General features: G+C 44.8%; 1 protein-coding gene across 6 annotated transcripts in view; it reads right to left on the bottom strand.

Annotated features, from left to right (window-relative positions):
- Positions 1-889: 889 nt before the first annotated feature.
- The window catches only part of LOC109886674 (protocadherin-10-like), a 40,602-nt gene continuing 17,626 nt past the window's right edge, over positions 890-23,865 (bottom strand). Inside the window, exons 4-5 of one of the 6 annotated variants that reach the window (XM_031821943.1) lie at positions 9,967-10,428; positions 890-2,623 (exon numbers count right to left, since the gene is read on the bottom strand). In XM_031821943.1, coding sequence (XP_031677803.1) covers positions 2,604-2,623; positions 9,967-10,428 — 482 coding nt within the window. In that variant the 3' untranslated portion in view covers positions 890-2,603. Of the gene's footprint in view, positions 2,624-9,315; positions 10,429-23,865 lie in introns of those variants that run through there. The other 5 variants (XM_031821945.1, XM_031821944.1, XM_031821946.1 and 2 more) reach the window with 5 other exon arrangements.

The raw sequence follows: 23,865 nt of genomic DNA, 5'->3' as shown, positions 1-23,865 counted from the left end.
TGTGTTAAACCAGGAAACCAGTGTCTGATCTAGATCTGGTAGTCTAGGTGTGTTAAACCAGGAAACCAGTGTCTGATCTAGATCTGGTAGACTAGGTGTGTTAAACCAATTGTGTGCATTTAAGTTTTGTGTGAAAGACATTCAGGCTCCACAAGGACCAGCGTTGCCCATCTCTGCTCTCCATAAAGCTGCTTCTTATGACGATCTGTGTCCCTTATGAAGGTATTCATAACACCATATAGAAGATCTGTGTCCCTTATGAAGGTATTCATAACACCATATAGAGGATCTGTGTCCCTTATGAAGGTATTCATAACACCATATAGAGGATCTGTGTCCCTTATGAAGGTATTCATAACACCATATAGACGATCTGTGTCCCTTATGAAGGTATTCATAACACCATATAGAGGATCTGTGTCCCTTATGAAGGTATTCATAACACCATATAGAGGATCTGTGTCCCTTATGAAGGTATTCATAACACCATATAGAAGATCTGTGTCCCTTATGAAGGTATTCATAACACCATATAGAGGATCTGTGTCCCTTATGAAGGTATTCATAACACCATATAGACGATCTGTGTCCCTTATGAAGGTATTCATAACACCATATAGACGATCTGTTTCTCCACCATATAGTTTCTACACCATATAGAGGATCTGTGTCCCTTATGAAGGTATTCATAACACCATATAGAGGATCTGTTTCTCTTATGAATGTATTCATAACACCATATAGACGTAAAGCGTCAGTGTTAGGAAGGCAGTTTCATAACACCTTACGACTGCATCCAAAAGGATCTAGTAATATAATTATAATGCCTTATAACTATTCAAAAGTCGAGCGTCACCAACAATGAGGATATAAAAACATCAGTCTTAACCTTGGTTGGAGTGAAGGGGCGGAGTCTTTGCATAGTGAAGCCACGCCCTCTATGTTTAATGAATACAAGTTCTTGTTTTTAGCACTTGGTATCAGTTGGTATTGACAGTACTGGATGGTGGATAAGAAACTAACCAATGGTTACACAGTTTCAGAAAAGTATATCTTATATATAGACATGTATATATATGTATATATATAGAGAGAGAGATGTATATTCATTTATAGGCTAAGCTTTAACATAGCACAGTAAACACTTTGCACACATGATATAAACCACAACATTTCTCTGGTTTGTGAAGTTTCTCTCAGACCAATGTTATGGAGGCAGGTCGCCCAAAGAAGCAGGAACTCAACTAGCCGTGTTGTAGGCCATTTTGTGTTGTAGTTGTTCTTTACTATAAAGTCAGAATACTGGAGATTCAGAACACTTGGACCGCACAGAGAAAACAACAGGAAAAAAACAGAGAAGTTATAAAAACAGTCAAGTAGAGATGTTGATTTTGTATAATAGTTCGCATCATTTCTGGGGTTTTCTCTCTCTCTCTCTCTCTCTCTCTCTCTCTCTTTCTCTCTCTCTCACTCTCTCTCTGTCTGTCTCTCTCACTCTCACACACTCCATCTCTTTCCCTCCATCTCTCTCTCCCCCTCTCATCCTTCATTCCTGTACAGTTGGTGTAGTGGTGACAGTAGAAACAGCTAAAGGGCTCATAGTGATGGTTGGTTGAAGTTTGTACAGAAACATTTCTTTTTTGTGTAAACAGGCACACACAGATGGACTAGACGGGGGGGGGGGGCGTACCCCATGGCCACGAACCCCCCTAGTCACCGACAACAAAACGTCTGTTTGTGTTGTTCATCAGTCTTTCTTTGATTCCTCTTTGTCTATTGTCTATTTTTGTAATCCTTGGTTTATAAGTCCAATTGATACATCTTCCCTGCATCCCTTTCTTAAACACAGTCGTTTTCTTCCATCGTTCGTCCTTTGGCTTTGGGCCCGGGGTCTCAGGCCTGCTGAGATGAAATTAAGGCCAACTATGGTCCTGGAAGTTCCTTCTACACCTTTCTTCTACAGTTCCAGTTCTAGAGTTCTACTGTTCTACAGTTCCAGTTCTAGAGTTCTTCTGTTCTACAATTCTAGTTCTAGAGTTCTACTGTTCTACAGTTCCAGTTCTAGAGTTCTTCTGTTCTACAATTCTAGTTCTAGAGATCTTCTGTTCTACAATTCCAGTTCTAGAGTTCTTCTGTTCTACAATTCTAGTTCTAGAGTTCTTCAGTTCTACAGTTCCAGTTCTAGAGTTCTTCTGTTCTACAGTTCTAGTTCTAGAGTTCTTCAGTTCCACAACTCCAGTTCTAGTTCTTCTTCAGTTCCACAGCTTCAGTTCTAGAGTTCTTCTGTTCTACATTTGTAGTTCTAGAGTTCTTTCTCCAGTACTTTGCCCTGCTGTCTCCCGTGGTGATGGAGATGAAAGGTTCTGTTCTAGCTGGCCAGACCCAGATAATGAAGTTTCAAAACAAGCCCATGGTCTTGTTGTCACAGATGTCTTTGTGTTTGGTTGTTTTCTCTCTCTCTCTCTCTCTCTCTCTTTCTCTTTCTCTTTCTCTTTCTCTTTCTCTTTCTCTTTCTCTTTCTCTTTCACTAACGTTGTCGCACTGTTGGCCAGTTCTCTATTGTGCAAATTCACGCTGTCTCTGGTAGGTCCACTCGGAACGAGCTAGCAAATCCTTTTGTGGGCTGCAAGGCAAGAGAAAACACACTTGTTAGACAAATGGTGTATATCCCTTTCTCTTACTCTTTTATTCTGTACATTTTCAAATAATCATCATGGCCATTAGCACCAAGGTTATGTCCCAAATGGCAACCTATACCGTAAGTAGTGCACAACTTTTGACCAGGGCCTTATGTGGCCACTATAGGTACTAGGGTGCCATTTGGGATGCACTCCTGGTGTTTTACCTGTCCTTATATGGTCTGTCCAGAAAAACCTCCTGGCCCTAATTATAAACTACAACCAGACTATAATAACTGGTTATAAACTACAACCAGACTATAATAACTGGTTATAAACTACAACCAGACTATACTAACTGGTTATAAACTACAACCAGACTATACTAACTGGTTATAAACTACAACCAGACTATAATAACTGGTTATAAACTACAACCAGACTATAATAACTGGTTGTAAACTACAACCAGACTATAATAACTGGTTATAAACTACAACCAGACTATAATAACTGGTTATAAACTACAACCAGGCTATAATAACTGGTTATAAACTACAGTTGAGGGATGGTTGTACTACAGTTGAGGGATGGTTGTACTACAGTTGAGGGATGGTTGTACTACAGTTGAGGGATGGTTGAACTACAGTTGAGGGATGGTTGAACTACAGTTGAGGGATGGTTGAACTACAGTTGAGGGATGGTTGAACTACAGTTGAGGGATGGTTGAACTACAGTTGAGGGATGGTTGAACTACAGTTGAGGGATGGTTGTACTACAGTTGAGGGATGGTTGAACTACAGTTGAGGGATGGTTGTACTACAGTTGAGGGATGGTTGAACTACAGTTGAGGGATGGTTGAACTACAGTTGAGGGATGGTTGTACTACAGTTGAGGGATGGTTGAACTACAGTTGAGGGATGGTTGTACTACAGTTGAGGGATGGTTGTACTACAGTTGAGGGATGGTTGAACTACAGTTGAGGGATGGTTGTACTACAGTTGAGGGATGGTTGTACTACAGTTGAGGGATGGTTGAACTACAGTTGAGGGATGGTTGTACTACAGTTGAGGGATGGTTGTACTACAGTTGAGGGATGGTTGAACTACAGTTGAGGGATGGTTGAACTACAGTTGAGGGATGGTTGTACTACAGTTGAGGGATGGTTGAACTACAGTTGAGGGATGGTTGAACTACAGTTGAGGGATGGTTGTACTACAGTTGAGGGATGGTTGTACTACAGTTGCGGGATGGTTGAACTACAGTTGAGGGATGGTTGTACTACAGTTGAGGGATGGTTGAACTACAGTTGAGGGATGGTTGAACTACAGTTGAACTACAGTTGAGGGATGGTTGAACTACAGTTGAGGGATGGTTGAACTACAGTTGAGGGATGGTTGTACTACAGTTGAACTACAGTTGAGGGATGGTTGAACTACAGTTGAAGGATGGTTGAACTACAGTTGCGGGATGGTTGAACTACAGTTGAGGGATGGTTGAACTACAGTTGAGGGATGGTTGAACTACAGTTGAGGGATGGTTGAACTACAGTTGAGGGATGGTTCAACTACAGTTGAGGGATGGTTCAACTACAGTTGAAGGATGGTTGAACTACAGTTGCGGGATGGTTGAACTACAGTTGAGGGATGGTTGAACTACAGTTGAGGGATGGTTGAACTACAGTTGAAGGATGGTTGAACTACAGTTGCGGGATGGTTGAACTACAGTTGAGGGATGGTTGAACTACAGTTGAGGGATGGTTGAACTACAGTTGAGGGATGGTTGAACTACAGTTGAGGGATGGTTGAACTACAGTTGAGGGATGGTTGAACTACAGTTGAACTACAGTTGAGGGATGGTTGAACTACAGTTGAACTACAGTTGAGGGATGGTTGAACTACAGTTGAGGGATGGTTGAACTACAGTTGAGGGATGGTTGAACTACAGTTGAGGGATGGTTGAACTACAGTTGAACTAAAGTCATGGGGCATTTATAAGATACAGTCTTCAATAGCCAATGGCTATAGTCCAATATCATTCATTTACACGTCCAAAATGTTGGTACCAATCCCAGATTACTCAGATATGAAGCAGACAGAAGGGAATGAAGTTGTTCTTGTAATTATCTATGCTCCGTAGCACAGCACCAAGTGGCAAGGCACAACACACTCATATATTTTATGTTCATCTAACCTCGTGGGGACCTATAACTATTTTCCATTCAAAATCCTATTTCCCCTAACCCCTAAACCTAACCCTAACCTGTAACCCTACCCCTAACCCTAAACCTAACCCTTAACCTTAACCCTAACCTTAACCCGTAACCTTAACCCAAACCTAAATCTAACCTTAAACCCAACCACTAACCCCGTACCCTTACCCTAACCGTAATTCTAACCCTAACACTTAGGTATGAATGGAAAAGAGTAGGAGAAAGCATTGACTGTGGGAGATAGTGAGGGCCTAATTAAGAGAGCTGGAAGGGCCACCGACATGAGGAGGAAGTTCAACAGAAAATGTATGTTTTTATTTGCTTCAATTATATCGCTTATCCTTGTAGAACTTAATCGTGTCAGCCCTTGGTGGGATTTCCAATTATGTACTTACTTATTTCATTATTTATCTATTCATTTCACTGATTCAGTTCACATGCATTATTGTGATTTTATTACATAATATTTGTTTTTAAAATTCAACTTTTTTACCCTCAGCACCTTATTAATAAGTGTGTTCCTCCTGTTGAACTGTGATGGGTGACCCCTATAGACCCCTATAGACCCATATAGACCCCTATAGACCTCTATAGACCCCTGTAGACCTCTATAGACCTCTATAGACCCCTGTAGACCTCTATAGACCCCTATAGACCTCTATAGACCTCTATAGACCCCTGTAGACCTCTATAGACCCCTATAGACCCCTATAGACCCCTATAGACCCCTATAGACCCCTATAGACCCCTATAGACCTCTATAGACCCCTATAGACCTCTATAGACCCCTATAGACCTCTATAGACCCCTGTAGACCTATATAGACCTCTATAGACCCCTGTAGACCTCTATAGACCCCTATAGACCTCTATAGACCCCTATAGACCCCTATAGACCTCTATAGACCCCTATAGACCTCTATAGACCCCTGTAGACCTCTATAGACCCCTGTAGACCCCTATAGACCCCTATAGACCCCTATAGACCTCTATAGACCCCTATAGACCCCTATAGACCCCTATAGACCTCTATAGACCCCTGTAGACCCCTATAGAACCCTATAGACCTCTATAGACCCCTATAGACCTCTATAGACCCCTATAGACCTCTATAGACCCCTGTAGACCTATATAGACCTCTATAGACCCCTGTAGACCTCTATAGACCCCTATAGACCTCTATAGACCCCTGTAGACCTCTATAGACCCATATATACACGTATAGACCCCTATAGACCCCTATAAACCTCTATAGACCTCTATAGACCCCTGTAGACCTCTATAGACCCCTGTAGACCTCTATAGACCCATATATACACTTATAGACCCCTAAGACCTCTATAGAACCCTATAGACCTCTCATGTTCTCCCACCCTCTCCAGACCAGTCCTAAGTACAACATAGAAACAGGGCAGAAGGTTTTTACAGCAGCAGAGACAGAAACCCTCTTAAACCTCAACCAAACCCCTCAGCTTAACATAGTCTGGTCCTCATGGGGATGTGGGAAATGTCCCCATGAGGGAGAATCTTCCCCGCAAGGTTAGAAGAACCAACGCATCACACACACACACACACACACACACAGAGAGGGAAACAAACAAAGGGGCAGTGGGTAGAGTAATTCAGCACGAAGCAGAACTTCATCATGATTATTACCTGAGGGAGAATGAGCCAGCATGCAGTAACACACATACACACACACACACACACAGACACAGACTCTGACAGACACACACACACACACACACACACACACACACACACACACACACACACACACACACACACACACACACACACACACATAGACACAGACACTGACAGACACACACACACACAGACACACACACACAGACACACACACACACACACACACACATAGACACAGACACTGACAGACACACACACACAGACACATAGACACACACACACACACAGACACACACACAGACACACACACACACACACAGACACACACACACACACACAGCATGCCCTAAAATGTAGAATCACAATTAACAGCAGCGTGTTAATTTAGCAGTGGAGCAGCTCATTATGTAACTAAGTGTTAAAACACAGTTAAAAACAACCGTCTTCACTCCCTGCCAGTCTAATGATGTCCTGGCGTTGTTGCTCTTTATGTTTCCATAGAAACACGTGGCAAATGGTAGCCTACACCTTACATAGTGTATTTCATTTAACAAGGTCCCACAGGGCTCTGGTCAAAAGCAGTACACTACATAGGGAATAGGGTGCCATTTCTGACGCAGCCCATAGTGAGAAGAGAGGTGGAAGGACAATCAGTAGGAAGGTGTTTTTAGATAACGAATGCCGTTATTTATCGATGAGTCGTAGGCTACGTCCCCGTTCCCTACTTTTCACCAGGACCCAGACGCATGTATAGTATGACATCATAATATCACTACATGTATTGTATGACATCATAATATCACTACTGAGCTCAGTACATGTATAGTATCACATCATAATAGCACTACTGAGCTCAGTACATGTATAGTATCACATCATAATAGCACTACTGAGCTCAGTACATGTATAGTATGACATCATAATATCACTACTGAGCTCAGTACATGTATAGTATGACATCATAATATCACTACTGAGCTCACTACATGTATAGTATGACATCATAATATCACTACATGTATGGTATGACATCATAATATCACTACTGAGCTTAGTACATGTTTTGTAGAAGAATAACCTTGGTTTCTAGTTTTCACTGAACATGTCAAACCAGAAGAAAGTGTTGAGATGTCTAATCTGACCTTGTTTGCTAAACGGTGGTTCACTGATAGAGAAATGGCCTGAAGAACTATAGTTCAGAAAATCTGCTAATAGAACAGGTAGATATATATACAGTGCCTTGCGAAAGTATTCGGCCCCCTTGAACTTTGCGAACTTTTCCCACATTTCAGGCTTCAAACATAAAGATATAAAACTGTATTTTTTTGTGAAGAATCAACAACAAGTGGGACACAATCATGAAGTGGAACGACATTTATTGGATATTTCAAACTTTTTTAACAAATCAAAAACTGAAAAATTGGGCGTGCAAGATTATTCAGCCCCTTTACTTTCAGTGCAGCAAACTCTCTCCAGAAGTTCAGTGAGGATCTCTGAATGATCAAATGTTGACCTAAATGACTAATGATGATAAATACAATCCACCTGTGTGTAATCAAGTCTCAGTATAAATGCACCTGCACTGTGATAGTCTCAGAGGTCCGTTAAAAGCGCAGAGAGCATCATGAAGAACATGGAACACACCAGGCAGGTCCGAGATACTGTTGTGAAGAAGTTTAAAGCCGAATTTGGATACAAAAAGATTTCCCAAGCTTTAAACATCCCAAGGAGCACTGTGCAAGCGATAATATTGAAATGGAAGGAGTATCAGACCACTGCAAATCTACCAAGACCTGGCCGTCCCTCTAAACTTTCAGCTCATACAAGGAGAAGACTGATCAGAGATGCAGCCAAGAGGCCCATGATCACTCTGGATGAACTGCAGAGATCTACAGCTGAGGTGGGAGACTCTGTCCATAGGACAACAATCAGTCGTATATTGCACAAATCTGGCCTTTATGGAAGAGTGGCAAGAAGAAAGCCATTTCTTAAAGATATCCATAAAAAGTGTCGTTTAAAGTTTGCCACAAGCCACCTGGGAGACACACCAAACATGTGGAAGAAGGTGCTCTGGTCAGATGAAAACAAAATTGAACTTTTTGGCAACAATGCAAAACGTTATGTTTGGCGTAAAAGCAACACAGCTCATCACCCTGAACACACCATCCCCACTGTCAAACATGGTGGTGGCAGCATCATGGTTTGGGCCTGCTTTTCTTCAGCAGGGACAGGGAAGATGGTTAAAATTGATGGGAAGATGGATGGAGCCAAATACAGGACCATTCTGGAAGAAAACCTGATGGAGTCTGCAAAAGACCTGAGACTGGGACGGAGATTTGTCTTCCAACAAGACAATGATCCAACACATAAATCAAAATCTACAATGGAATGGTTCAAAAATAAACATATCCAGGTGTTAGAATGGCCAAGTCAAAGTCCAGACCTGAATCCAATCGAGAATCTGTGGAAAGAACTGAAAACTGCTGTTCACAAATGCTCTCCATCCAACCTCACTGAGCTCGAGCTGTTTTGCAAGGAGGAATGGGAAAAAATTTCAGTCTCTCGATGTGCAAAACTGATAGAGACATACCCCAAGCGACTTACAGCTGTAATCGCAGCAAAAGTTGGCGCTACAAAGTATTAACTTAAGGGGGCTGAATCATTTTGCACGCCCAATTTTTCAGTTTTTGATTTGTTAAAAACGTTTGAAATATCCAATAAATGTCGTTTCACTTCATGATTGTGTCCCACTTGTTGTTGATTCTTCACAAAAAAATACAGTTTTATATCTTTATGTCTGAAGCCTGAAATGTGGCAAAAGGTCGCAAAGTTCAAGGGGGCCGAATACTTTCGCAAGGCACTGTATATACTATATACTGTTTATAGGGGACAGGAAAGAAAAATGTGGCCACAAACACATTTTTGAATCAAAAGTTGATTTTTTATTTTTTATTTTTATTTGAAACAATAAATATGGTGAAGGATTTAGGAGGTTAGAGAAATATATAGGGGGGTTTAGCAGAAGGGAAATATATAGGGGGGTTTAGCAGAAGGGAAATATATAGGGGGTTTAGCAGAAGGGGTACATTTAGAAAAAAAGAAACAACTAAATGTTTACTTAAAAATTTCTAAACAGAAAATACACAAATAAAAAAGCAATAGTCTCCATTTCAAAAAGTATCTTTAAAAAAATGATCAGAAGTTATTTGCTAAAAAAATATTATAAAATCAGAGTTTCTTTAAAAAGTATATTTCAAAAATATAATCAGATCAGAATTTCTTAGATTTTTACATTTGTTTATATTTACAGATCAGAGGTTTTTTTCGAAAGTATATTTAAAAAATGTTATGAGATCAGAATTGATTTCAAAAAGTAGCTTTTAAAATATTATCAGATCAGAATTTCTTTCAAAAAGTGGTTAATATGGATAGTGGACCAGGCCAAAGTCGTAGGGCTCTAGTGACGTAGTCTGGTACTCATACTCACAGAAGGTGGGTTTGTACGGTAGCGGTAGTGTACCCCTTAAGGACTCATAGTCTTTCCTCTCTAGCGTGGTGTCTGTAGTAGTAGTGGCTGTAGCTCTAGCTGGGCTGTTGTGTTGGACATGCAGCTGATGTGACTGGTGGAGGTGGTGGTGGTGGTGGAGGTGGTGCATTGACCGTGGCAGTGTGGTGCATCCGCCGACATCTTTTCCGAACGTAGAGAATGACCTATCAGAGGTCGTGAGTTCAGAAGTCAGCGTAAGGTCGTTGTCGTGGTGACCGGACGCGGCGGTGGCGGGTACCTCAGTGTTCGGCACGGAGTCCATGCCTGGCACGTGCAGGTTGCTACGGTAATCGCCACCGGTGCCCTGGCGACCGTCGCCAGCGACGAAGGCTGGCATCCAGCAGCGGTCGGAGTGACCCAGGGCCTTACACTCCTCTGTACAGTTAGAGAAGAGATCTGTACCTACAGGGAGGGGAGGAGGAGAGGTGGGTAGAGGGATAGAGGAAGGGAGGAAGATGAGAGGAAAAGAAGGAAGGATGGAGGGGTGGGGGGTGAGGAGGGAGATAAATTGAGGGAGAGGGTGGAGAGAAAGAGAAGGAAGGATGGAGGGGTGGGGGGTGAGGAGGGAGATAAATTGAGGGAGAGGGTGGAGAGAAAGAGAAGGAAGGATGGAGGGGTGGGGGGTGAGGAGGGAGATAAATTGAGGGAGAGGGTGGAGAGAAAGAGAAGGAAGGATGGAGGGGTGGGGGGTGAGGAGGGAGATAAATTGAGGGAGAGGGTGGAGAGAAAGAGAAGGAAGGATGGAGGGGTGGGGGGTGAGGAGGGAGATAAATTGAGGGAGAGGGTGGAGAGAAAGAGAAGATACACACGTTAGAAAATTGGTTTGTGATGTTAAAAACAACAGAATGCTATTAATCAAACAGACAGTGGTAAACAGTGATGGAGTCTGTGGTTTGTTTGGGCAGATTTCTCATTCATCTGAAGCAATATGCAATCATACCAGCATTATGTTCCAAAACCATTACATCCTCCATCTATCAATCAACTTCCTCCAACTGCAGCATTAACACAATTGATGTTCAAGACCCAGTCTCACCCAAAAGAGGAGATAAAACTACATCCCAAATATAACCCTATTCGCCATTATAGTGCACTACTTTTGACCCCAGAAGTATGCAGGGAATAGGGTGCCATTTGGAACACAGTGTGAGACAAAGTTACACTAAACTAAGACAAAAAACAACAATTATATTCTGAAATACAAAAAAGTCACATAAAGGGATGATGCTTATTGAACGATTTGGGTTCCTTTTGAATCCGACACAGATCGGCAATTCATTGACACTGAGCGTTGAGACAAAACACTGGCTGAGACAAGACAAAAAGGTGAAAATTGCGATCCAATAACTCACGCTGAGCGTAAAAGAGGTACAGTTGAGTTAATTAGTCACTTTTAGAGAGAAGAAAGGGAATATAAAAAGAAGTGGGAGTGGAAGGGAGGGATGGAGGGAGAGAGAGAGGGAGAGAGGGGGGAGGGAGATGGAGAGAGAGAGAGAGAGGGGGGGAGGGAGATGGAGAGAGAGGGAGTGAGGGGGGAGGGAGATGGAGAGAGAGAGAGGGAGTGAGGGGGGAGGGAGATGGAGAGAGAGAGAGGAGAGGGAGTGAGGAGGGGGGGGGGGGAGGGAGATGGAGAGAGAGAGAGAGAGGGGGGAGGGAGATGGAGAGAGAGAGAGGGAGTGAGGGGGGAGGGAGATGGAGAGAGAGAGAGGGAGTGAGGGGGAGGGAGATGGAGAGAGAGGGAGAGAGAGGGGAGGGAGATGGAGAGAGAGAGAGAGAGAGGGAGTGAGGGGGGAGGGAGATGGAGAGAGAGAGAGAGGGGGGAGGGAGATGGAGAGAGAGGGAGTGAGGGGGGAGGGAGATGGAGAGAGAGAGAGAGAGGGGGGAGGGAGATGGAGAGAGAGGGAGTGAGGGGGAGGGAGATGGAGAGAGAGAGAGAGAGAGAGAGAGGGAGGAAGAGAAAAGGAGCAAAAGAGAAACAGAGAACGAGAAGAGAGAGATGGAGATGGAGGAAGAGAGAAACAGAGTACGAGGAGAGAGAGAGAGAGAGAGAGAGATGGAGGAAGAGAGAAACAGAGTATGAGGAGAGATAGAGAGAGAGGGGGGAGGGAGAGGGAGAGGGAGAGAGAGAGAGAGAGAGAGAGAAAGAGAGGGAAATGATGGGAGAGAAAAAGAGGGCCTGAGGAAGAGAGAGCGAAAGGAAAGAGAGGGAGGAAGAGGGAAACAGAGGAAGAGGAGGAGAATGAGAGAGAGTAAAAAAGAGAGGGAGGAAGAGAAAAGGAGCAAGAGAGAAACAGAGTACGAGGAGAGATAGAGAGAGAGAGAGAGAGAGAGGGGGAGGGGGAGGGAGAGGGAGAGAGAGAGAGAGAGAGAGAGAGAGGGAAATGTTGGGAGAGAAAAGAGGGCCTGAGGAAGAGAGAGCGAAAGGAAAGAGAGGGAGGAAGAGAGAAACAGAGGAAGAGGAGGAGAATGAGAGAGAGAGAGAGAGAGAGAGAGAGAGAGAGAGAGAGAGAGAGACGGAGGAAGAGAGAGGAAGAGAGCAACAAAATGAAACCTCCAACTTAATCGTGGTGCAGATTGGATTTGCAGTTTTTTTTTTCAGTTTTCCCAACGCCGGGACAATGCCGACACATTGGAATGGAGTGATCAAAGGAGGAGTGGAGCGAAGGGTGGAGGGAAGATAGGAGAGGGGGAGGGAAGGTAGGAGAAGAAGGGGTCAATCTCTCCAGTCAGTAATTCCTCCATACCGTGGCTGAGAGGGCTGGAGATCAAAGGACCTGCTTAGACAAATCTGTCCCGCTGATTATACTGTGTGTGTGTGTGTTGGACAAATCTGGATCGTTGATAATACTGCTGCTGCAATGCTGCTCTCTCTCCATCCCTCCCTCCCTCTCTCTCTCTCTCTCTCTCTCTCTCTCTCTCTCTCTCTCTCTCTCTCTCTCTCTCTCTACTTCCCTCCCTCTCTCTCTCTCTCTCCTTCCCTCTGTCTCTCTCTCTCTCTGTCTCTCTCTCTCTCTCTCTCAGCTATCTCTCCCTCTCAGCTATCTCTCCTCTCAGCTATCTCTCTCTCAGCTATCTCTCCCTCTCAGCTATCTCTCCCTCTCAGCTATCTCTCCCTCTCAGCTATCTCTCCCTCTCAGCTATCTCTCCCTCTCAGCTATCTCTCTCTCTCAGCTATCTCCCTCTCAGCTATCTCTCCCTCTCAGCTATCTCTCCCTCTCAGCTATCTCTCTCTCTCAGCTATCTCTCTCTCAGCTATCTCTCTCTCAGCTATCTCTCCCTCTCAGCTATCTCTCCCTCTCAGCTATCTCTCTCTCTGTCTCTCACATCTGCACATAGTTGATACAGAGAACAAACAAGCTGAGAGAGAGAGAGGGATGAGGATAGGTGCAGAGAAGCCTTGTCAGATGATGTCAAATTAAACTGTTATTCTCTCTGGCTGCATGTTTCCTCCGGTATCTGTGGTGTGTGTGTGTGTGTGTGTGTGTGTGTGTGTGTGCGTGTGCGTGTGTGTGTGTGTGTGTGTGCGTGTGTGTGTGTGTGTCACCATAGGCTGTTTATCCCCTGCACCTTTTCTCCCCCAGAGCAGGAAATAAACAAGACAAAACAATGACTAGCAATGACAACCCCTGCCAGCAGCTACATATTACGGAATGACCTCATCAAGACACACACACACACACACATACATGTATATGCACAAACACACACAAACATGCATTTATATACACAAACACACGCACACAAACACAAACAGAGATCCACAAACCGCAAACAAATGCACACACACCAACACGCACAAAGCAGACACTGACCCACTTTGCACACATACAGACACACACACACACACACAAAGCGGACCCCCCCCCCCCCCCCCCACACACACACACACATAACCAAAACAAATAAGCCATCTCGTTGCTAATAAGCAATCAGTGCTATTATGTTCCTCTTATCTCTGTGTTATTCCACCTTGGGATAGAGGGATAGATGTATAGAGTTAGAGAGAGAGGTATAGAGGGATAGATGTATAGAGTTATAGAGAGAGGTATAGAGGGATAGAGTTATAGAGAGAGGGATAGAGGGATAGATGTATAGCGTTAGAGAGAGAGGTATAGAGGGATAGAGGTAGAGAGAGAGGGATAGAGGGATAGATGTATAGAGTTATAGAGAGAGGGATAGAGGGATAGATGTATAGAGTTATAGAGAGAGGTATAGAGGGATAGATGTATAGAGTTATAGAGAGAGGGATAGAGGGATAGATGTATAGAGTTATAGAGAGAGGTATAGAGGGATAGAGGCAGAGAGAGAGGTATAGAGGGATAGATGTATAGAGTTATAGAGAGAGGGATAGAGGGATAGATGTATAGAGTTATAGAGAGAGGGATAGAGGGATAGATGTATAGAGTTATAGAGAGAGGTATAGAGGGAGAGATGTATAGAGTTATAGAGAGAGGTATAGAGGGAGAGATGTATAGAGTTATAGAGAGAGGTATAGAGGGATAGATGTATAGAGTTATAGAGAGAGGGATAGAGGGATAGATGTATAGAGTTATAGAGAGAGGGATAGAGGGATAGATGTATAGAGTTATAGAGAGAGGTATAGAGGGATAGATGTATCGAGTTATAGAGAGAGGTATAGAGGGATAGATGTATAGAGTTATAGAGAGAGGTATAGAGGGATAGATGTATAGAGTTAGAGAGAGAGGTATAGAGGGAGAGATGTATAGAGTTAGAGAGAGAGGGATAGATGTATAGAGTTATAGAGAGAGGGATAGAGGGATAGAGAGAGGTATAGAGGGATAGATGTATAGAGTTATAGAGAGAGGTATAGAGGGATAGAGGGATAGAGAGAGGTATAGAGGGATAGATGTATAGAGTTAAAGAGAGAGGTATAGAGGGATAGAGGGATAGAGAGAGGTATAGAGGGAGAGATGTATAGAGTTAGAGAGAGAGGTATAGAGGGATAGAGGGATAGAGAGAGGTATAGAGGGATAGAGGGATAGAGGGATAGATGTATAGAGTTAGAGAGAGAGGTATAGAGGGAGAGATGTATAGAGTTATAGAGAGAGGTATAGAGGGATAGAGGGATAGAGAGAGGTATAGAGGGATAGAGGGATAGATGTATAGAGTTATAGAGAGAGGTATAGAGGGATAGATGTATAGAGTTATAGAGAGAGGTATAGAGGGATAGATGTATACAGTTATAGAGAGAGGTATAGAGGGATAGATGTATAGAGTTATAGAGAGCGGGATAGAGGGATAGATGTATAGAGTTATAGAGAGAGGTATAGAGGGATAGATGTATAGAGTTATAGAGAGCGGGATAGAGGGATAGATGTATAGAGTTATAGAGAGAGGTATAGAGGGATAGATGTATAGAGTTATAGAGAGAGGTATAGAGGGATAGATGTATAGAGTTATAGAGAGAGGTATAGAGGGATAGAGGGATAGATGTATAGAGTTATAGAGAGAGGTATAGAGGGATAGATGTATAGAGTTAGAGAGAGAGGTATAGAGGGATAGAGGCAGAGAGAGAGGGATAGAGGGATAGATGTATAGAGTTATAGAGAGAGGTATAGAGGGATAGATGTATAGAGTTATAGAGAGAGGTATAGAGGGAGAGATGTATAGAGTTATAGAGAGAGGTATAGAGGGATAGATGTATAGAGTTATAGAGAGAGGTATAGAGGGAGAGATGTATAGAGTTATAGAGAGAGGTATAGAGGGATAGATGTATAGAGTTATAGAGAGAGGTATAGAGGGAGAGATGTATAGAGTTATAGAGAGAGGTATAGAGGGATAGATGTATAGAGTTATAGAGAGAGGTATAGAGGGATAGAGGGATAGAGGCAGAGAGAGAGGGATAGAGGGATAGATGTATAGAGTTATAGAGAGAGGTATAGAGGGATAGATGTATAGAGTTATAGAGAGAGGTATAGAGGGATAGATGTATAGAGTTATAGAGAGAGGTATAGAGGGATAGATGTATAGAGTTATAGAGAGAGGGATAGAGGGATAAATGTATAGAGTTATAGCGAGAGGTATAGATGTATAGAGTTATAGAGAGAGGTATAGAGGGATAGATGTATAGAGTTATAGAGAGAGGTATAGAGGGATAGAGGTAGAGAGTTATAGAGAGAGGTATAGAGGGATAGATGTATAGAGTTATAGAGAGAGGGATAGAGGGATAGATGTATAGAGTTAGAGAGAGAGGTATAGAGGGATAGATGTATAGAGTTATAGAGAGAGGTATATAGGGATAGATGTATAGAGTTATAGAGAGAGGTATAGAGGGATAGAGGTAGAGAGAGAGGTATAGAGGGATAGATGTATAGAGTTAGAGAGAGAGGTATAGAGGGATAGATGTATAGAGGCAGAGAGAGAGGGATAGAGGGATATAGTTATAGAGAGAGGTATAGAGGGATAGAGGCAGAGAGAGAGGTATAGAGGGATAGATGTATAGAGTTAGAGAGAGAGGTATAGAGGGATAGATGTATAGAGTTATAGAGAGAGGTATAGAGGGATAGAGGTAGAGAGAGCGGGATAGATGTATTGCCTAGAAGGCCAGCATCCCGGAGTCACCTCTTCACTGTTGACATTGAGACTGGTGTTTTGCGGGTACTATTTAATGAAGCTGCCAGTTGAGGACTTGTGTGGGGTCTGTTTCTCTAACTAGGCACTCTAATGTACTTGTCCTCTTACTCAGTTGTGCACCGGGGCCTCCCACTCCTCTTTCTATTCTGGTTCGAGCCTGTTTGAGCTGTTCTGTGAAGGCAGTAGTACACCTCGTTGTGCGAGATATTCAGTTTCTTGTCAATTTCTCACGTGGAATAGCCGTAATTTCTCTGAACAAGAATAGACTGGCAAGTTTCAGAATAAAGATCTTTGTTTCTGGCCATTTTGAGCCAGTAATCGAAACCACAAATGCTGATGCTGCAGATACTAAACTTACTAAAGGTACCAAAGGCCAATTTGACTGTTTCTTTAAATCAGCTTGACAGTTTTCAGCTCTGCTAACATACTTGCAAAAGGGTAGATATGTAGATATTCCACTTAAAATCAGAAGTTTCCAGCTACAATAGACTGGAACAACATTAGCAATGTCTACACTGTATTTCTGATCAATTTGATCAAAATCTTTCAAAAACAAAGACCTTTCTAAGTGACCCCAAACTTTTGAACGGTGGTGTATATCATAAAGCTATGGAGTAGACAGACAACGTGTGACCCCCATAACTAGCAACTTATGGAAACCCTAAAGCTATGGAGTAGACAGACAACGTGTGACCCCATAACTAGCAACTTATGGAAACCCTAAAGCTATGGAGTAGACAGACAACGTGTGACCCCATAACTAGCAACTTATGGAAACCCTAAAGCTATGGAGTAGACAGACAACGTGTGACCCCATAACTAGCAACTTACGGAAACCCTAAAGCTAAGGAGCGATAGACAATGTGTGACCCCTTAACTAGCAAGTTATGGAAACCCTAAAGCTAAGGAGCGATAGACAACGTGTGACCCCATAACTAGCAACTTATGGAAACCCTAAAGCTAAGGAGCGATAGACAATGTGTGACCCCATAGCTAAAGACATATGGCTACTATAAAGCTATGGAGCAGATACAACACGTGTCAATCCATAGCTAGCAACGTATGGCAACCATAAATCTATGGAGCAGATAGAACACCAGACCCCATAGCTAGCAACGTATGGCAACCATAAAGCTATGGAGCAGATAGAATATGCCATGTGTTGGTGATGTCACATGATCATTTACAGCAGTCACACGTTATATCGTCATGGTTAAAATGACCGTTGCTGACGCTGTTCACTTTTGGCTTGTATCCAGCGGTGGTTGTTGTTGCTATGTACGTTGCTAGTGAGTCAGTAGACTAGTCCCTCTCACAGGGTACTGGAGAGAGGTGAAGATGTGTTATTGGCTCGTTTCGGGTCTTGGCTGACGGCAAAATACCTTCACTACATCCCAAATGACACACTGTTCCTTGAGTAGTGCACTACTTTAGACCAGGGCCCATAGGGTCCTGTAGTGCACTATGTAGGGAATAGGGAGCTATTTCAGATGCAGCCATCCAGACCGTGTTATAATGAGTACTTTAAAAATACATCTCTTCTCCAATCCCGCCTCCTTCTCTTCCCTCCTTCAGAGGTCTTTGAAGTAATAGCTGACCCGGCTGTAGTGTCTCAGTCAAAGCTGTTTAATAGAACGACTGAGGATGGAGGGAGGGAGGGAGGGAGGGAGGGAGGGAGGGAGGGGTAGGGAGGGAGGAAGGGAGGGAGGGAGGGATGAAGAGGTAGGGAGGGAGGAAGGGAGGGAGGGAGGGAGGGAGGGAGGGAGGGAGGGAGGGAGGGAGGGAGGGAGGGAGGGAGGAGGGATGAAGGGGTAGGGAGGGATGAAGGGAGGGAGGGGGTAGGGAGGGAGGGAGGGATGAAGGAAGCGGGAGGGAGGGATGAAGGGGTAGGGAGGGAGGAAGGGAGGGAGGGGTAGGGAGGGATGAAGGGTAGGAGGAGGAAGGGAGGAGGGGTAGGGAGGGAGGAAGGGAGGGAGGGGTAGGGAGGGAGGAAGGGAGGGAGGGGTAGGGAGGGAGGATGAAGGGGTAGGGAGGGAGGGATGAAGGGGTAGGGAGGGAGGAAGGGAGGGAGGGGTAGGGAGGGATGAAGGGGGTAGGGAGGGAGGGATGAAGGGGTAGGGAGGGAGGAAGGGAGGGAGGGTAGGGAGGGATGAAGGGGTAGGGAGGGAGGGAAGGGAGGGAGGGGTAGGGAGGGAGGGATGGATGAAGGAAGCGGGAGGGAGGGATGAAGGGGTAGGGAGGGAGGAAGGGAGGGAGGGGTAGGGAGGGAGGATGAAGGGTAGGGAGGGAGGAAGGGAGGGAGGGGTAGGGAGGGAGGAAGGGAGGGAGGGTAGGGAGGGAGGAAGGGAGGGAGGGGTAGGGAGGGAGGGATGAAGGGGTAGGGAGGGAGGGATGAAGGGGGTAGGGAGGGAGGAAGGGAGGGGTAGGGAGGATGAAGGGGTAGGGAGGGAGGATGAAGGGTAGGAGGGAGGGAGGGAGGGAGGGGAAGGGGTAGGGGTAGGGAGGGATGAAGGGGTAGGGAGGGAGGGATGAAGGGGTAGGGAGGGAGGAAGGGAGGGAGGGGTAGGGAGGGAGGGATGAAGGGGTAGGGAGGGAGGAAGGGAGGGAGGGGTAGGGAGGATGAAGGGGTAGGGAGGGAGGAAGGGAGGGAGGAAGTGGGAGGGAGGATGAAGGAATGGGGGGGAGGGAGGGAGGGCATGGTACTTCACCTCTGGATCAGAGTTGGCAACGATTTGCTTAAAAAATAAAAATAATTAGCTCTAGTAATAACTGATCATTGATAAGCCATTTGTGAATAATCTTTCTGCTGGCGTTGGTGTTACGACCAGATCACTCAATAACACACATCTCCAGACTTAACGATGTGCTCCAGAACTCTAGAGAACAACTCTTCCTGTAACAGGATCATTTGGTCATATAGCTGCCACAGTTTTAAAACGGACTGTGTTTATTGTACTTACAGCTCACCTCAGACGAGACTAACAACACACACACACACACACACACATGCACACACACACACACACACACACACACACACACACACACACACACACACACACACAATCTGACTCGACACACACACATACACACACACACACGCACACACACAATCTGACTCGACACACACACATACACACACACACATGCACACACACAATCTGACTCGACACACATACATACACACACTTAAGTCAACTCGGCAGGCGTCACTAATTCGTAATCACCAATCTAATGCAGTCGCTGTGGATATTTAATTCAGTCATTTGTCACGCCTGTTGTTCACCACAACACAAACGTCAAGATAATGATTGTTTAAAAAAAGCCCCGGTGCGCATCACAAACACCTCCCTTATTCCCTATATAGTACACTACTTTTGACCAGAGCCAAATGGGGAACCGTATGGCCTCCGGTCAAAAGTAGTGCACTATATAGGGAATAGGGAGCTGTTTGGGACCAGAACCTCATAGCTCGTCTCTCAGGTCCTCTCCTCTCTTTCTCCTCCGTCTCCGATTAATATTTAATCTCTCTCCATCTCTCTCTTTCTTATCCTTCATTCTCTCTACCTCCCTCTCTCTTTTATCCTTCATTCTCTCTACCTCCCTTTCTCTTTTATCCTTCATTCTCTCTACCTCCCTCTCTCTTTAATCATTCATTCTCTCTACCTCCCTCTCTCTTTTATCCTTCATTCTCTCTACCTCCCTCTCTCTTTTATCCTTCATTCTCTCTACCTCCCTCTCTCTTTAATCATTCATTCTCTCTACCTCCCTCTCTCTTTTATCCTTCATTCTCTCTACCTCCCTCTCTCTTTTATCCTTCATTCTCTCTACCTCCCTCTCTCTTTTATCCTTCATTCTCTCTACCTCCCTCTCTCTTTTATCCTTCATTCTCTCTACCTCCCTCTCTCTTTTATCCTTCATTCTGTCCATCTCAACGGCCCCGTCTTGTTTTCCTCATGATCTACCCCGTCAGCTCTGATTAGGGTGACAACGTCCCAACTAATGAGAAAAACATTCACCTAATTCAAACCATGGCTTTAAAATAGGTTTGTGTTGGAGTGAGGTTGGGGGTTATCAGTTGATGCACGGTGGTAATCCAACTCAAAGTCAAAATAAGTTATAAAACCAGATATGAGTCAAGTCTACGGAAGCTATTCCAACTAATAGTGCCACTTGAATTTGAAAAGAGTCAACATAATGGTTTTAAAATGGGTAGGTTGAGTTAGGGGTTGCATAGTCAGGTGAATACAATGTTTTACCACATTAAGTGATGGCACTGTAGTGTATTCTGATCCAAAATGGCGACCGTTGCTTATATGTGTAGAAGGTGTTGTGTCCCCAGGATGGCAGCTTGACTGCAGCGTTATAAGTGGAGGTGCTACAGGCCTAACCTTGGTTTGATAATTGCTATGCAAAGGTTTCCTCCGGAAATGAATTAGTGATCAGTGGAGTGTTACAGAGAGCGAGCGTGTTACAGAGACAGAATGACAGATGAGACCAGCTTACGGACACACACACACACAGAGACACACACACAGACACACACAGACACACACACAGAGACATACACACACACACACACACACACAGACACACACACACAGAGACATACACACACACACACACACACACACACACACACACACACACACACACACACACACACACACACACACACACAGACACAGAGACACACACACACAGAGACATACACACACATGCATGAGCATGCACAAACACACACACACACACACACACAGAGACACACACACACACATGCATGAGCATGCACAAACACACACAGCAGCACACATACCCCCACATAGACCCACATACACCCACGCTCTGAAAATACTTGATATAAACACATCCCACCTGAGAGGAAGGAAGAAGCACTAATATCACACACAACCAACCAGGTATCAGAGACCACTTACATCCCTACAGTCGTCTGGAAGCAACATGTTCCTACAACTTCTTCTTTATTATATTTTAAAATGTTACTTTTATTTAATCTCTCTCTCTGGTGCTCTCCTCTCTGGTGCTCTCCTCTCTGGTGCTCTCCTCTCTGGTGCTCTCCTCTCTGGTGCTCTCTCTCTGGTGCTCTCTCTCTGGCGCTCTCCTCTCTGGTGCTCTCCTCTCTGGCGCTCTCCTCTCTGGTGCTCTCCTCTCTGGTGCTCTCCTCTCTGGTGCTCTCCTCTCTGGTGCTCTCTCTCTGGTGCTCTCCTCTCTGGTGCTCTCCTCTCTGGTGCTCTCTCTCTGGCGCTCTCCTCTCTGGTGCTCTCTCTCTGGTGCTCTCTCTCTGGTGCTCTCTCTCTGGCGCTCTCCTCTCTGGTGCTCTCTCTCTGGTGCTCTCTCTCTGGTGCTCTCTCTCTGGCGCTCTCCTCTCTGGCGCTCTCCTCTCTGGCGCTCTCTCTCTGGTGCTCTCTCTCTGGCGCTCTCCTCTCTGGTGCTCTCTCTCTGGTGCTCTCTCTCTGGTGCTCTCCTCTCTGGCGCTCTCCTCTCTGGCGCTCTCTCTCTGGTGCTCTCTCTCTGGTGCTCTCCTCTCTGGCGCTCTCCTCTCTGGTGCTCTCTCTCTGGCGCTCTCCTCTCTGGTGCTCTCTCTCTGGCGCTCTCCTCTCTGGTGCTCTCTTCTCTGGTGCTCTCCTCTCTGGTGCTCTCTCTCTGGTGCTCTCCTCTCTGGTGCTCTCTCTCTGGCGCTCTCCTCTCTGGTGCTCTCTCTCTGGCGCTCTCCTCTCTGGTGCTCTCTCTCTGGCGCTCTCCTCTCTGGTGCTCTCTTCTCTGGTGCTCCCCTCTCTGGCGCTCTCCTCTCTGGTGCTCTCTTCTCTCGCGCTCTCTCTCTGGCGCTCTCCTCTCTGGCGCTCTCTCTCTGGCGCTCTCCTCTCTGGTGCTCTCTTCTCTGGCGCTCTCCTCTCTGGTGCTCTCTTCTCTGGCGCTCTCCTCTCTGGTGCTCTCTTCTCTGGCGCTCTCCTCTCTGGTGCTCTCCTCTCTGGTGCTCTCTTCTCTGGTGCTCTCTTCTCTGGCGCTCTCCTCTCTGGTGCTCTCTTCTCTGGCGCTCTCCTCTCTGGTGCTCTCTCTCTGGCGCTCTCCTGTCTGGTGCTCTCTTCTCTCGCGCTCTCTCTCTGGCGCTCTCTTCTCTGGTGCTCCCCTCTCTGGTGCTCTCCTCTCTGGTGCTCTCTTCTCTCGCGCTCTCTCTCTGGCGCTCTCCTCTCTGGCGCTCTCTCTCTGGCGCTCTCTTCTCTGGTGCTCTCCTCTCTGGTGCTCTCCTCTCTGGTGCTCTCCTCTCTGGTGCTCTCTTCTCTCGCGCTCTCCTCTCTGGCGCTCTCCTCTCTGGTGCTCTCTTCTCTCGCGCTCTCCTCTCTGGTGCTCTCTTCTCTCGCGCTCTCCTCTCTCGCGCTCTCTTTCTGGCGCTCTCCTCTCTGGTGCTCTCTTCTCTCGCGCTCTCCTCTCTCGCGCTCTCTTTCTGGCGCTCTCCTCTCTCAGGCTCTCTTTCTGGCGCTCTCCTCTCTCGCGCTCTCTCTCTTTCAATTCAAGGGCTTTATTGGCATGGGAAACATGTTTACATTGCCAAAACAAGTGAAGTAGATACTAAACAATAAAAATTTACAGTATAAATAAAAATGTACAGTAAACATCACACTTATACAAGTTCCAAAAGAATAAAGACATTTCAAATGTCATAATATGTATATATACAGTGTTGCAATGATGTGCAAATATTTAAATAAAGATACACCTCTCTCTCTCTCTTTCACTCTCTCTAAATATAACATCCTTTAAAACTCTCTTTCACTCTCTCTAAATATAACATCCTTTAAAACTCTCTTTCACTCTCTCTAAATATAACATCCTTTAAAACTCTCTTTCACTCTCTCTAAATATAACATCCTTTAAAACTCTCTTTCACTCTCTCTAAATATAACATCCTTTAAAACTCTCTTTCACTCTCTCTAAATATAACATCCTTTAAAACTCTCTTTCACTCTCTCTAAATATAACATCCTTTAAAACTCTCTTTCACTCTCTCTAAATATAACATCCTTTAAAACTCTCTTTCACTCTCTCTAAATATAACATCCTTTAAAACTCTCTTTCACTCTCTCTAAATATAACATCCTTTAAAACTCTCTTTCACTCTCTCTAAATATAACATCCTTTAAAACTCTCTTTCACTCTCTCTAAATATAACATCCTTTAAAACTCTCTTTCACTCTCTCTAAATATAACATCCTTTAAAACTCTCTT

This window comes from Oncorhynchus kisutch, unplaced genomic scaffold (assembly GCF_002021735.2).
Source record: "Oncorhynchus kisutch isolate 150728-3 unplaced genomic scaffold, Okis_V2 scaffold4035, whole genome shotgun sequence".
In the NCBI taxonomy this organism is placed as follows: Eukaryota; Metazoa; Chordata; class Actinopteri; order Salmoniformes; family Salmonidae; genus Oncorhynchus; species Oncorhynchus kisutch.
The sequence above is the reverse complement of the archived record's forward strand: the minus strand, read 5'-3'. Positions and strand labels throughout refer to the sequence as shown.